Genomic DNA, 14377 nt, shown 5'->3' on the forward strand with positions numbered 1-14377 from the left:
CCAACAACAGAGAGTACAGGGAAAAAAAACATTGACCCTTAAGCTAGCAGGAATGCCAGTAATTCCCCTCAGAGCAGAGAGAGCCGTAAACCCATTACATAAGTCATGTCAGAGGCAATCACCGCACGGAACAAATCTACCAAATGATAGTGGGGATGGAAGGAAAGATCCAGCTGAATATAAGGCAAAGAGCGAGTGTAGAGAGGCACAGAAAGAGGTGAAAAGGGAAAGGGAGGAGTAAGAGACAAAGACCAACAATAAAAGAGGGAGTGTTGCCAGTTGTTTAAAACAAAGCTGATGCTTGTATCATGACTCACTTGGAAGGTGAATCAGGGAAGAACGGCATTTTGTTCGAGTACACCATTGTACAGTTATCCAGATATTTTGGTTATACAGGGTTAGAATTCAATACTTGTTTTCACAGGTGCTCGTAAACATTGTCCATGCACGTGACAGTTTCCTTAAGGTACAATAAATTGCTCAATGAGTGAGCAAAGTAGACTTAGTAATACACCCTGTGTCTGAATGTCCCTATGTAAGATATCTGGCCCTCCCTCAAGATCAAAGCCCAGCCCAATAAAAAGGCAGGGCTGACATATAGTCAGTATTAGCTTATCGGCATTGGTGTAAAGGACTCCCCTCTATCAGTTGATCAATCGAGTCATTGGCTGAGATGACCCTGAGTCAACTCGCAATCGATTAACTGCACTTTTTCATTTGCTGCGTCATTGTTCACAGAGCAGGAGAAGAGTAGCACTTTAAACTTTACAAACCGAGCCTTGTCTCTAAACAAACAAACAAACCACAAAACTAACTGTGATGAAAGTGGAGATGGGTAAGGGAAAGCGGAGAGCAGTGCTGACTGTCAATGAAGCCGGATAAACTACTTTTGAACCAGACTTATGTACAACCTCCTCTACTGCTGTCCAGCGTGACTGAGTGTTTTGCTGAAAGCGCTGTCAGCAGCCCGGCAGGAGGGACGCTCTGCGGCAGGATTGTATAACTGAACAACGACCTGGACACATACTTTAACTTGAGTCTTACAGTGAAAATATCAGACTAGTGTAAGCATATATAAGTCTTACTGCAGGGGGCTGAATATTATTTTTCTGATGGGTCGACAGGGTGTATTGACGTTGGCAAGTTTTGATTCTTTTTACACGTACACATTTTATGTTATGGTTCAGAAAAAGCATGAACCAGTGAAACAAAAACACATGACAAATAAATATTCCAAAGACAATTGTTTTATTCAGTGGTAAAATGGAAATCTATGGAACTACACTTGAGACTAAAGTCGCTGCTCACATTGACAGCCAGAGATTACTCTGTGACGGCTGTCATTTTCAGTAGGGGTGCACCGAATGGGAAATTCTTGGCCGAAACCGATACCGAAAATAGGAAACAGTTGGCCGAAAACCGAATGCCGAAAGGCCGAAAATGATTAATAGAAATATATATATATATATAATGTATACATTTTTTACCAATGTTGTTCAGCTACCTGATTATGGAAATAGACATGATTATGGCAAAACTTAACTTAAATAATAATCACTATTATGGGTCCATAAAACATTTATTCAGCACTTTTGAATGCATACAGTACATTTATATATGTCATGTATTATTGCTAAAAAACATGATATCGCAGTCTTAGTGTCACCAACTCGTTTCTAATATGCAAAGACAACAAATGCGTCTATGATGTATTTTCGATCAGACGAGATCTCTCTCCCCCGTCTGTGTGCGAGGGGGCGGGGCAGTTTACACACACGCAGCTGCTACATGCAGCGGAGCACACTGCGGAGATGGCGGAGAGAACGCGCTCCGAGGTGTGGTTAAACTTTACCCGTCTCGATGTGGAGAATACTTGTTACCATAAGTGCAATAAGAGTTTAGCATGTAAGCACGAGCAATTTGTCTAAACATTTAGCAAAAGTGCACCGCATGCAGACGGAGGAATGTACCGGGTTCGACCGTCTTTCTAGCAGCTCTGTAGCCCCATCCACGAGTAACGTTTCCACGTCAGGTGTTATGTATGCTAGCAGCAACACACGGAGTTAACTACATGATACAAACATGGGTTAATGATTAGAGGTAACTGAGTTATTTAGTTTGTTAAAATTTCAGCTATTCTGTTTACAGTCTGTCATCAGATTATTTAATACGATTTGTTAAAGGCTCAGGGCAATCTCGATGACAAAGGTCAATGTCCCCCCCCCCCCCCCTGTGAGCCAGCCGCGAGCATGGTCGCCGCGTCTTTATTACGTCATCACAACAACACGTTAGGTTACCAACGTAAGCCTGTTCTGGCATTCGGTGATATTTTTTCGGTGCTAAAACCCTTTCGGCCGAAAGCCGAAAAGGCCTTTTTTAACCATTTTCGGCCGATAATTTTCGGTGGCCGAATATTCGGTGCATCCCTAATTTTCAGTCTTAATATAATCAGCTCTGTATCTGAATCAATGACCTTTATTGGCAGTAGATGAAACATGCCATCAACCAACTCGCTTTGGCTTGAACAAAAATCTCAAGTAGTGTTTTTCTTTGAGTCTTATGTTAAGCAAAGCATAGGACAGCAGTGACATGTCATATGCCACCAAACAACACTCAAAGACTCTTCTTGTTGCAAAAAAAAGAAGGACAAAACCCAATGCACAGCAGTAATCCATGTCTGTCAACTTGACATATATAATTGACAATCAGTCATTGGCTCAAATAGCTACATTAAAAAAAAAAAAAAGAACAAATATTTATATTTTTTATCAAGGCCGTCAATACTACTTACACTGATTAATCTCAAGTAAGTAATCTTGTTTACACCATAGATCCCCACTGACACACCTTTCACTCTTTATTTCAGTTTTTCTTCCCAGTTTAATATGAATTGCATTTTATGACTAGATTCAACATTAAACCTTAGCTAATCTTACCTCAGTCACCTCAGTTTGAGCGGTTTTGTGCACCAGCTGTTGTGTACTGCATAAGAGTGGGACTGATGCCCGAAGAGAGAGACCATTGTGAACTTAGATGCACCTCTTAGCATTAAAATAGGATGTCTACGGCTTTATTTAAGTGTGGCCTGGAATGCCTCCACTTAAGACTACGTGACTTAGTGCTTATGAAACAGAACACATTTACACAGACATGCTACAAACACCCAGGGGTAATTTAAAAAAACCCTGATGCATGCACAGCCCGAGACATCATTCGGAGCAATGTTCTAAATGTGACCAGTGTCGCCGAGGGCATTAAAAGATGTAAGCTGTGCCTGGCCAAGGGCTTAGCGATTGGCCTGTGACCTTTTCACACTATGTCACAGGTGTAGTAGCTGTTGATGTGCTGCTGTACTGTTGACAAGTGCAGAGGACAGTGTAGGGCACAAGACCAGAGGGAAAACTAAACAGCCTTAATGCAGACTACTACGTACCATCAAATCCCTCATGGTTAAACACACCCTCTAAACATTAGCACGCACTAAACTGTCCTTGAGTTTGCAGTAGAACAAAATGGCAACAGTAAATAAAAAACAACACTGATGTCCTTGCCAATAGAAAACTGTGGCAACTAATGATTGAAATGTGCTTGAAATCCTTGAAAATGCTTGAAATTTGACGTGGTGTTTTCAAGGTTGGGAAAGTGCTTGAATTTTGGGAATGGTGCTTGAAATTGAGATAAAGTGCTTGAAAATGTAAATGCTTTACTTTTACAATAAATTGCTGTCTGACTGAATAGTTCGCTTTTTAGATTAAAAGACAAATAATTGCTTCGCTTCTACATAAAACAGCTCCGCTGCGGCCTTCCCGCGCTATGCGCGCGACCTGCAAGTGTTTGTGTTACTCTGACCTGAGCATTCTGATGAGTGATAGATGACTGTGTGCCAGGAGGTTGCAGTTTCAACGAGCGTTGGCTAGCAGAAGACAAATACAAGCTATGGCTAAGACGAGGGTCAAGCCCACGAGTAGCCTCCTGCAAAGTTTGCAAAAATAACGATGCGAGAGTCTGCGCTGACGAGCCACATGAAAGGTACGCCGTAGAAGAGCATTTTAGATTAGGCTAACGTTGCATGTTATGTTTGTTTAAGCTAACGTTAGCGAGCTGAATAGCGAACTCGATTGACGGATAATAATAATTGCAGGGGACTATCATTTCAGAGGAGCGTACCTATGTTATGTGCGTTACAGTCGCCATCGTGTGGTGTTCAGAGGATGAAGCACTCACGGCATTTCGTGTTATAGTCACGAAATATAATCTATTGATTCGACACAGAGCGATTTTGAAAGCAATGTATTTCTACTGGTAGTTTGTTTCGTGCCTAAACCAAATGTGACTTGCTCTCTCGAAATCAGTCACATTGACCCGAAGACACATTTTCGTTTGTATTACTGGTCTGGGGGGAAGTGTGTGTGTGTGTGTGTGTGTGTGTGTGTGTGTGTGTGTGTGTGTGTGTGTGTGTGTGTGTGTGTGTGTGTGTGTGTGTGTGTGTGTGTGTGTGTGTGTGTGTGTGTGTTGTGTGTGTGTGTGTGTGTGTGTGTGTGTGTGTGGTGTGTGTGTGTGTGTGTGTGTGTGTGTGTGTGTGTGTGTGTGTGTGTGTGTGTGTGTGTGTGTGTGTGTGTGTGTGTGTGTGTGTGTGTGTGTGTGTGTGTGTGTGTGTGTGTGTGTGTGTGTGTGTGTGTGTGTGTGTGTGTGTGTGTGTGTGTGTGTGTGTGTGTGTGTGTGTGTGTGTGTGTGTGTGTGTGTGTGTGTGTGTGTGTGTGTCACACAAGAAACACAAATCTTCCTTTGAAGATGTAGAAGTCAGGTGTCTTGAGTAGTCAGCATTACCTACAAATCATTGTACACATTTGTAAATATTATTTTCCACTTGTTACCATTGTGAGTCTATTTTTATGCAGCTCTGTGTGATTTTGTGGCTACAATTCAGACTAATACACTACCAGAGGTGGAATAAGTACTCAGGTATTGTACTTGAGTAAAAGTATAAGTACTCAGATCTTGTAGTGAAATTATAAGTACTCAGATCTTGTACTTAGCAAAAGTAGAAGTACCAGAGTGTAGGAATACTCTGTCACAGTAAAAGTCCTGCATTCAAAATATTCCTCAAGTGAAAGTAGAAAAGTATTCTCATCCAAATCTAGTTAAAGTAGCGACAGTAAAAGTAGTCGTTGTGCAGATTGGTCCATTTCAGAATAATATATATGATATGTTTTATAATGATTGATCATGAAAGTGTTCTCAAAGCTGGTAAAGGTGCAGCTAGTTTGAATGACTTTGTATACTGCAGGGTAGCTTGTGGATTTACTCCAGGTGGAACTAAAGATTTAACACTTGGTTAGATTTCACATCATTCATCCAGGTCTGTAAAGTAACTAAAGGTATTAAATACATGTAGTGGAGTAGAAGTACACCATGTACCTCTGAACTGTAGAGGAGTAGAAGTACACCATGTACCTCTGAACTGTAGAGGAGTAGAAGTACACCATGTACCTCTGAACTGTAGAGGAGTAGAAGTACACCATGTACCTCTGAACTGTAGAGGAGTAGAAGTACACCATGTACCTCTGAACTGTAGAGGAGTAGAAGTACACCATGTACCTCTGAACTGTAGTGGAGTAGAAGTACACCATGTACCTCTGAACTGTAGAGGAGTAGAAGTACACCATGTACCTCTGACTTGTGTTTACTGCCAACCTAAAAGTACCTCAAAAATAGTAATCAATAATGTATTGAAAAGTGATTTGGCTGATTGTTTTATATTGGCTCAGACAGGTTATATGGGACATACAGATGGGTCACTCATTTTGAAATATTAAACTTAGTTTTCTTTTCTTTAATTTTTCATCCTCGTGTAGAATGCTATCATGAAACACACATTTGGTTGTTTATAGCATAAAGAACATCTGATTTAATGTGAGGTAGGGAAATAATCATTTGAGTATGTGTATATAAATATGTAATTTACAGCAGCTGTAAGATGCTTGAAAAGCTGGAAAATGCACCTTGAAAAGTGCTTGAATTTGACTTTGGAAAAGGTGTAAGAACCCTGTTTATAGAGCAAACAATTACACCATGGACATTGTACTGACCAAACATCTAAGGGATTCCTCAAGGAAATAATCTTTTATATAAAGTATTCAGTCATTTGGGAAAAACCATTGGTTGCTGCCATTATCTGAGGGCCGTTATAACAATATGATTCCATTGAGCAGTTTCCAGATTATTGAAAGCACAACATGCATTCAAAATAGTTTGGAAAAAGTTGTTTGAATTGTTTTGATATTTAAATATTAGGATTGTATTCTCAGATAATGTTTACTTTAACGTTGGAGTACTTGGAGGATCAGTGGTTTGATAAATCGCTACTCTGTTTAAAAGCAAGGCAGTGTATTGTGTGACCGACAAACCTTTACATTTGTATGCCAGACATGGCTGTACTATTCTTTAGTCTTGCCTACATCCTCAAATTTCACATTTTAAACAAAGTCTCTTAAAAAGAGCCAGCTGCCAGTGCTCTTGAGCATAATCCATTAGTTTGGTCTAGTGACACTGAAGCACTACTACGACTTTACTAGTAGAATGAATTACCAAGGAATACACATACTGTTTATTATTTTTGTAGTGTAACCTCTAGGCCTTTTTAATCAGAGATAAACAGGGAAGTATTTGACAGGAGAGGAGGGTGCAATGAGCAAGTTAATTAGAATCAGTTTTTAATAAACATTGTATAGCATACCACGTGGAACATATTCCGCTTTGCCTCATTCCCTTCTGATTTTAATAACACATGTTCATGTTGTTTGGTTGATGCATTTTTTTGTGTAAAATGGATCATAATGTTATCCATTTTATTACATCTAATCATGTCCCCTTTACCCCTGTGCGTCTGTAGGACCGTGGGAGTTCCATGGGGAAGCTGGAGCCGATCTCCCCTGTGAGCCCGGTCCATATGGACCCCGACTTGGATCTGGTGCCAGCTCGGTTCTCCAAGGAGGAGCTGATCCAGAACATGGACCGCGTGGACAGGGAGATCACCATGGTGGAGCAGCAGATCTGCAAGCTTCGCAAGAAAGAGGTTAGCACCCCTATGGATCTGCTCGTACATTATATTGCCTTTTATTGATATGCTCTGTTGAGGGATTGCAGAATCTCAAGTGTTCCTTGCTTATTTCCCTCATTTAAAGTTGGATTTGTGTATCTCTGTGGAGGAGTTCTGTGTTGGCCAGCTGCAAATGCATTTTGCGTTGGAATTGATTTAAATGACAAATGTATATTTCTTCCCTAAATTGTACTTCTTTTACGGCTACAGTTTGGGCTTACCCCTTTAACACTTATCTGCCGATGGCAAGACAGACACAGGACAGTGCTTGTGTTTTTAGGAGTAGTGGCATAGACTGTGTACAGTACACACACTTTGATGCAGTGTTCACAGTAGTCATGCACGGTTTGCACACGGTCTTGCAGGGTAGATCATGAAATGTACATTTCTGATTTAATAAGGAATGTGTCGAGGTTAAATATTGTAACATTAATGAGGAAAACCAACAACATAATGTGTTGGGGCAGCCTTGGTTTCTCTGACTTATTATTATTATAAAAAAAAGAAAATAAGCTGTAATGGTTCGCCAAACATACCTGTGGGGTATGCCGCCGCTAATATACCGTTAATATACGGACGGCCCAAGTGAAGCCTGTGTGTAGAAAACTCTTTGTGACATTGAAGACATTTGAGTAGACACCACTTTGTGATGTCTCTTATGTGTATTCTGCTCACATTTTGATTTATCCGTCATGCTTGTAGATGCTTTCGCCAGTGCTGGCATCTTCGTTGAGTTTTCTCACAGGCATTGTGTGGCTTGTTTTAAATGTTCACGTGTGGTTTTCCCTGCCAGGCTCTAGTTGGCACCAGTGCAATAAAGTCTAAAACACACTTTTCTGTGTTGTAATCGCTTCGTTCAAAATCTGTAGCTGTTTCTTGTTCAATGTTCCACAATTCTGTTCACGCACTCCTCCAAGCAGCTGCATTCCCTTTCTCTTCAGCTTTTTATTTAGGAGAAAAAGTAGGTTACAATATATAAGGCTATAAATAACAGCTTCCCCAGTGGAGGAGGGAAATTATGACTGAGGTTTTGTGACTGCCAAACCACTCATATCCCTGCTGTCTCCCTTTGGCCGTCTGCCATGTTTAGTAGAGAATCTGTACGCTGGAGCTCCTCTTTTCCTCCTGACTTCCTCCTCCACCATGCACTAGGGCTGCTCAATTAATCGTCTTTTAATCGCGATTATGGCTCGCAAAGATTACGAAAACAACGTAATCGAAATAAAACGATAATTTTTTTATTATTACTTTTTTTTTTTATAATTATACTTAAAGTTCAGGGTAATCAACTGTTAAAAACATACTGTTCACATTTTTTCTCCAATAAATGGACGTTTTCAAAGTCAATGAATAATCGCATTTAATAATCGCAATTACAATTATTGACCCAAATAATCGAGATTATGATTTTTGCCATAATCAAGCAGCCCTACCATGCACTGTGTTTATCATACTCAATATTAGAAAAAACATGATGTAAAAATGTGTTCTCAGTGATTTCACAGTATACAAGTGATATCATTCTTAATCATTAAATGATGCTATTGTCACCTCCCCTCCCTCATTTCTTTATAAAGCTATTGGTTTAATACAAAAGCCTGACCATGTTGAACTTCAGAAAAACACACTTGAGTGGTTATTTTTACTTTAAGTGCCTAACAATTTGTTGGAGAAATAACATAATAACAAGACAAAAGTGGTTATTTCTTTTGTCCAGTAATTAGTTTTCTACATTGCTTCTAGTCATTGATGAATACTTATTATATTATTAATCTGGGTACTTTTCCAAGATGCAATAGGAACCAAAATAAATCTATATATCTGATTTCAACCTTCGGGTTGAATTTGTAAACTATTGCAATGCTAAGCTCTGCTGCTTCCAAGCATTAATCAAACCCCCCCCCCCCCCCTTACTTTTTTCTGTTTTTTTACAGTCCGGCCCACTTCAAGCATTAAAACATCTGGACAAATTAAGTCGCAGGGTAAAACTTTATTTAAAGAGTTGTGTTAGTGAAAGGGCGGGGGTTAGGGCTTAGGTTACTGTCAGCCTGTGTCATGTCAGCCAATCTCATGATGGCTGGTTTATTTTATTTTACTCCGCGGTGGGTTGGGAGAGGGAGGGGGGGGGTCTCAATGGGAATGTCTGCGTTTCCCCTCACCAGATGCTTATCCCGGCCTCTCGTGGCACATGATGATCCATCTTGCTCTGCTCTCATGTGGTTCTTCTGGAGGCCGCCTTGCCCCCTTCTGAAGCCTCTGACAGGAGATGAGAGGGAGGGGCTGACTTAACTGTAAATCAGCTATATGCACGCCACTCTGCGACACTCGGCCTCGGCCTCCAGGCAGCTAGTTACAGCTGAATACACTCCGCTTCTGCCTCCTACGCAGCTTCGAGACCTTCTACAAACATATTCTATCAAATTGAGACGCAATTTATTGTCTGCTTTTTCTTGCTGGTAGTTTTGTGGTAGCTTTCAAAATTATGCTAAATTCTCAATGATTGTGTTTTTCTTTTTTAAGATCAGGACAGAAATATACTTAATAAAGGTCAATTTGGTCTTCCTCTTATTCAAATAGTTTTATTTACTAGTGGTTTTCAAAAACATGAAGTTGATCAGATTATTATGATCGGTAGCAGTGCTTAAATAAGTAATGTTAAAAGTTAAACATTCACATTTTTGCTACAAACGGCGGCATGTTTTGAAACGGCTGATTTCCATGTTGCATTTGAAAATACAATGTTTAAATATTTGACATTATCATTGTCATTATCACAGGAAGTGCCTACCTTCATAAACTCATTTTTGAGGTGCTTAAGTGGAGCGTTTTAATGATCTTCGCTAGTCCGTTAACACCATTTCAACATCTGGATAAAATGCATTTTTGAATAGCAGTGCCCCTCTGATTCTCAGTTGTTTTGACGCTTGCATCAACGCTTTTCAATTCCTCAACAATCTGCTATCAAAGATGTGCGTTAATGTGCTTTGAGATTCAAACATGGCGATTCCTCTCTTCTATCTGTACACCTTTAAGAGAAGATTGATGGACAAAGAAGCCATGACTGAACTCTACATGATTGGCAGTTGAACATAAAGGCATCTCCTCCTGCCAGATTTTCTCTTTTACTTCCTCTCAGCTTGCTCTGCCAAACAAATTCTTACTTGCTGAGTGTCTCTTTGCTTTGTTCACAGTAGACAGTAATTACTAAAATTAACTGCTTCTGGGATACAATCTCCAAATAACGTTTGTCCGCATGCCAGGCTGGTTTGTTAATTAGAGCAACTCTGCTGTTTTCCAGTATTTGTCTGGTGTTTATTCCCCACATTTCCCTCCCTTACTTCTCTTAAACTTTCTCCCTCTCTGTCCCCCTCCCTTAATTATTTCTCCGTGGATGTTCCAGCCACACAGCGGGCCTTGGCTTTGTTTACCGGCTGTTGTAGTAACTCTTTGATTAACTATGCCCTCGGGAGTTAATAGCTATTACGGCTAATAGAACGGTTAGTCTCATCCCTACTGGAGGGCTGGGGGTGGGGACGGTTGATGTAACACACACTCTTTAACCTCACAACAGGAACTAGTGAGCCACAGGTCTTCCTGGAAGATGGGGTTCCTTTTTGGATTTGTTAAGTGTTAACTGTCATCTATGTTTGTGTGTGTGTGTGCTACAGCACCAGCTGGAGGAGGAGGCTGCAAAGCCACACGAGCCAGAGCGGACGGTCTCACCGCCACCCAGCGAGGCCAAGCACCGCAGCCTGGTGCAGATCATCTACGATGAGAACAGGGTCAGTACAAAACACACACATGCAAACACACCACACACTCAATCTGTGGCCCACCACTCCAGACCGAATGACCTTGCATTTGAATGTGGTTTCACTTGCATCACATATGCAGTGTATTGCCACAAGAGAATGTCAGACTGAGAGAGCTAGGTGCTTGGTTTCAGTGTTGCTCCACTTGGATGATGCAAGATAACATTTAAACTAAGTCAGGCTTTGACAGCCGCTGAATTTTCTCTGTTGCCTGCTATTTATTGGATCTAATTTTAAGAAAAGAGATGCTAGTAGTTGTACATTAGGATGGTAAATGCAGCTTTTAATAAACCAGAGATATTTTACCATGAGTAAAACCGTACACTTCTTTCATTGCATTTGTTGGACAATAGTGATAACAGTTGGATTACTCTTGTGGTGTCTGTAATTCTGAGCCAAAAACTGAGCTCTGGAGAGATTGATGTCTGCCTGCAGAGGATGTTTCGTTCTTGGTGTTCTGTCATTTCCGTTTACCTTGTTAATCCTCAAAAGCCCCTGTCAACAAAAGCAGAGTGTCACAGAGGATTCATCGCCTCCCTCAGCCTCCCCCTCTGTACTGTCAGGGAAGGCAGGACTCTTGCCTTGAGAATAAGCTACTAAAGGTCAACACATGATGAATCACATGTGTATACACAAAAACACACAAACATGATGTCAAACATCTTTGTCTTTTATAACCTATGCAAGTAAAGCAACTTAATTATTCTTTCAAAAAACAAAACAAGAGATCATTTGTAAGCGCAGACTGAGTCCTACTGACAACAGCATTATTTGCAGCAATGCTATGTACAGATCACTTTTTATAATGAAGTGATTCTCAGTGCTCTCAGTCCCCCTAGTGGCGAAAAGTCTCCTTTTGAAGGAATTAGCATTTAAAGCAGGGAACTCCACTCTCCGTTTTTTTGAACAATCTTCCTATGGGAAACGAGGAGTAATGTTACAACTTCACAGGAAACAACTCTTGAAAGTGTTGAACAGCTTCTCTTACACATTCAAGGCACTTTTTCCCCCACAGAAGTGTGGTGTGTAGAGAAAATATGCTAAAAATTGAGAACCTAATTTGTGTGTTGGCAAACAGTCACCCTGCTAAAAGTGGTCATTGAGCAAGAGACCTAAATCCTTAACAGCTTGCACAGATGTCCCCAGATAACAGCATTATGCCCTGAGAAGACTCTCTGGTTAAAAGGAGCTACCGCAGGCCCCAGGGGAGTGTCCTCATGACTTTCAACACTACTGCCTTCAGGCTCAGCTAAACCACAGCACTTCAATGCAACAGCAGGACATTATACATTACTCAAGTCATTACAATGACTCATGGCTTACGCCACAATGTAGCTTGACCTCTGTTACACTTCCCCCCTGTAATCTGGAACTAATGCAGGACCTGCTACTCCTCCAGTAGGCTGAGCTAGATTGATCTTAGAACGAGAGAGAGATATAGCAGAGGACGAGAGAGAGTTGCGGGATCGAGAGAGAGAGAGTAGATCGAAGCGACGACTAGTCGAGAGAGACGAGAGTCGATGAGAGAACAGTAGATGCCGCAAAGGAGAGCAGTAGATACCGAGAGAATCTGAAAGCGCTCCTCTCTCCCTATCCTCTTCTCTCTCTCTCTCTCTCTCTCTCTCTCTCTTCTCTCTCTCTCTCTCTCTCTCTCTCTCCGATGGCCGTTATTTCTTCTAATCCTTGGCTGCTCCTGGTCTCTTGGACGCCTAGCAGGCTCATAATTATAAGGTTGTGGTACGTCATATGCATACGAATATACATTTTCAACCTCTTCTGTGACAAAACTAGCATTGTGATCCATGTTTATTAATACGTTAGACTGGCCGCACTCCCTCATGTGACGTCACACGCGGGTGGTCTTTTTTCAAGTAAAAATGTCTTAGAAAAACTCCGCCAGATGTCACTGTAGTGTATATTTATTAGGGTTGCAAAGGGGTGGAATATTTCCGGAAAGTTTCCATGGGAAGTTAAGCTGGGGAATTTTGGAAATATTCGATGCCAAATTGAACAAAAAACATGACATTTCAACAGATTTCTTTAAAAAAAAGTTTTTAAGTAGAACAGAACAAGTTTTAATTATTTCATTGAACAATTATTTGTTTCATTGAAGAACAAAAACAGGAATGTTGAGTTAAATATTACTCATCCCCCCCAACCTCACTCATGTTTGCACAATTTTCAGGCGATTTGTAATCTGTTCTAGAAAAACAATGTGTCTGGATATTTGGGGAGGTAGGTGGTCCGCGAGTGATTTTTTATTGGTTAAGTGGTCCTTGGTATGAAAAAGTTTGAGAAACACTGTACTAGATGAATACATTTGTATGTAATATTTGCAATTTAAACAGTAAATACATACATTACCCCATAATATCATCAAAACTTACTTCACTTTGTGTAGTCCACAGGCTCAAATGTGTGGCTTCATTTGTCTTGTGCTTTGGGCTCAAAAGTGTGATCCAGTCTTCTCGAAATCATCTGTGCATGTGATGGAGGAATGCACAGTGCCTGTAGGGGGTGTGGTCTCAATAGCCATGCAGTAAGCAGTGTGCTATGGCATGGATATTCATGTGTACTTGAATGGCATCTGTTTGTTTTAGTCAAGATTATGCTAAAATATACTTTCCCCAACTACATTTAAGTTCCCTATGAAGAGCCAACCTTTAATTTAGAAAATTCCCAGTTTATTCCCATAAATTCCCGTTAATTCCCGTTTATTCCCATGGAAAGTTTCCATCTTTGAAAATTCCCGGAATTTTGCAACCCTAATATTTATGTATATTTTCTTGAAAATCTAGTACATCATTTTCCTACACATTTATTCACTGGGGGTTCTAACCTGCAAGTTGCTCTTTCATTAAGAGGGTATTCTTAACTAATACCATGACATGCCAATCCCTCTTTGACACATGACACACTTTTCTTTACACTCGCATAAATGCGTCATCCAAAACCCAAATGTAAACATCAGCAAAATCTGTGCGTTTTCACAAACAAACCCACGATTCGCCCAGACAGAGACCTTCCCAATGACGTGCTGTGCATCCTGACATTTCTTAGAAGAAGAATTTGTTCCACATTTTGAAAATAAATCAATTTAATTGATGAGCATCCCTTTTTAGTTTCAGACATCTATCTGCACAAGGTGTAAATCCTATAATGTTGTTATTTTAAAGCTTAATGTTGTGTGTCAAATCGTGTGTGTTTCTTTTTGTGCACATTTACAGTACTTTATAACTTGATCTATCCGTGTTATAGCACCTGGCTGTAATTACTCCAGCCTGAGTATGGCTTTTTGAGTTGGTGTCACTCTGGTGTCATCTGTCCCCTCTGGGCTCAGTGTCACCAGCGTTCTCAGGCAGGGTTACAGCCGCATTTCTAGCGACAGTCCATTGTCAAACCCTGAGGATGGCTCAACTCAAGTTCACTCTTCTCATATTTGGGACATAGCTGTCATGGATATAAG

At 40.6% G+C, this 14377-nt stretch overlaps 1 protein-coding gene across 7 annotated transcripts in view; it reads left to right on the forward strand.

Annotated features, from left to right (window-relative positions):
- Window positions 1-14377, forward strand: part of ncor2 (nuclear receptor corepressor 2) — a 113504-nt gene that overhangs the window by 42731 nt on the left and 56396 nt on the right. For all 7 annotated transcript variants that reach the window (XM_034212554.1, XM_034212550.1, XM_034212553.1 and 4 more), the window contains exons 5-6: window positions 6893-7075; window positions 10768-10881. In XM_034212554.1, the coding sequence (XP_034068445.1) occupies window positions 6893-7075; window positions 10768-10881 (297 nt within the window). The remainder of the gene's footprint in view (window positions 1-6892; window positions 7076-10767; window positions 10882-14377) is intronic.

Source organism: Gymnodraco acuticeps, unplaced genomic scaffold (genome assembly GCF_902827175.1).
Source record: "Gymnodraco acuticeps unplaced genomic scaffold, fGymAcu1.1, whole genome shotgun sequence".
NCBI lineage: Eukaryota > Metazoa > Chordata > Actinopteri > Perciformes > Bathydraconidae > Gymnodraco > Gymnodraco acuticeps.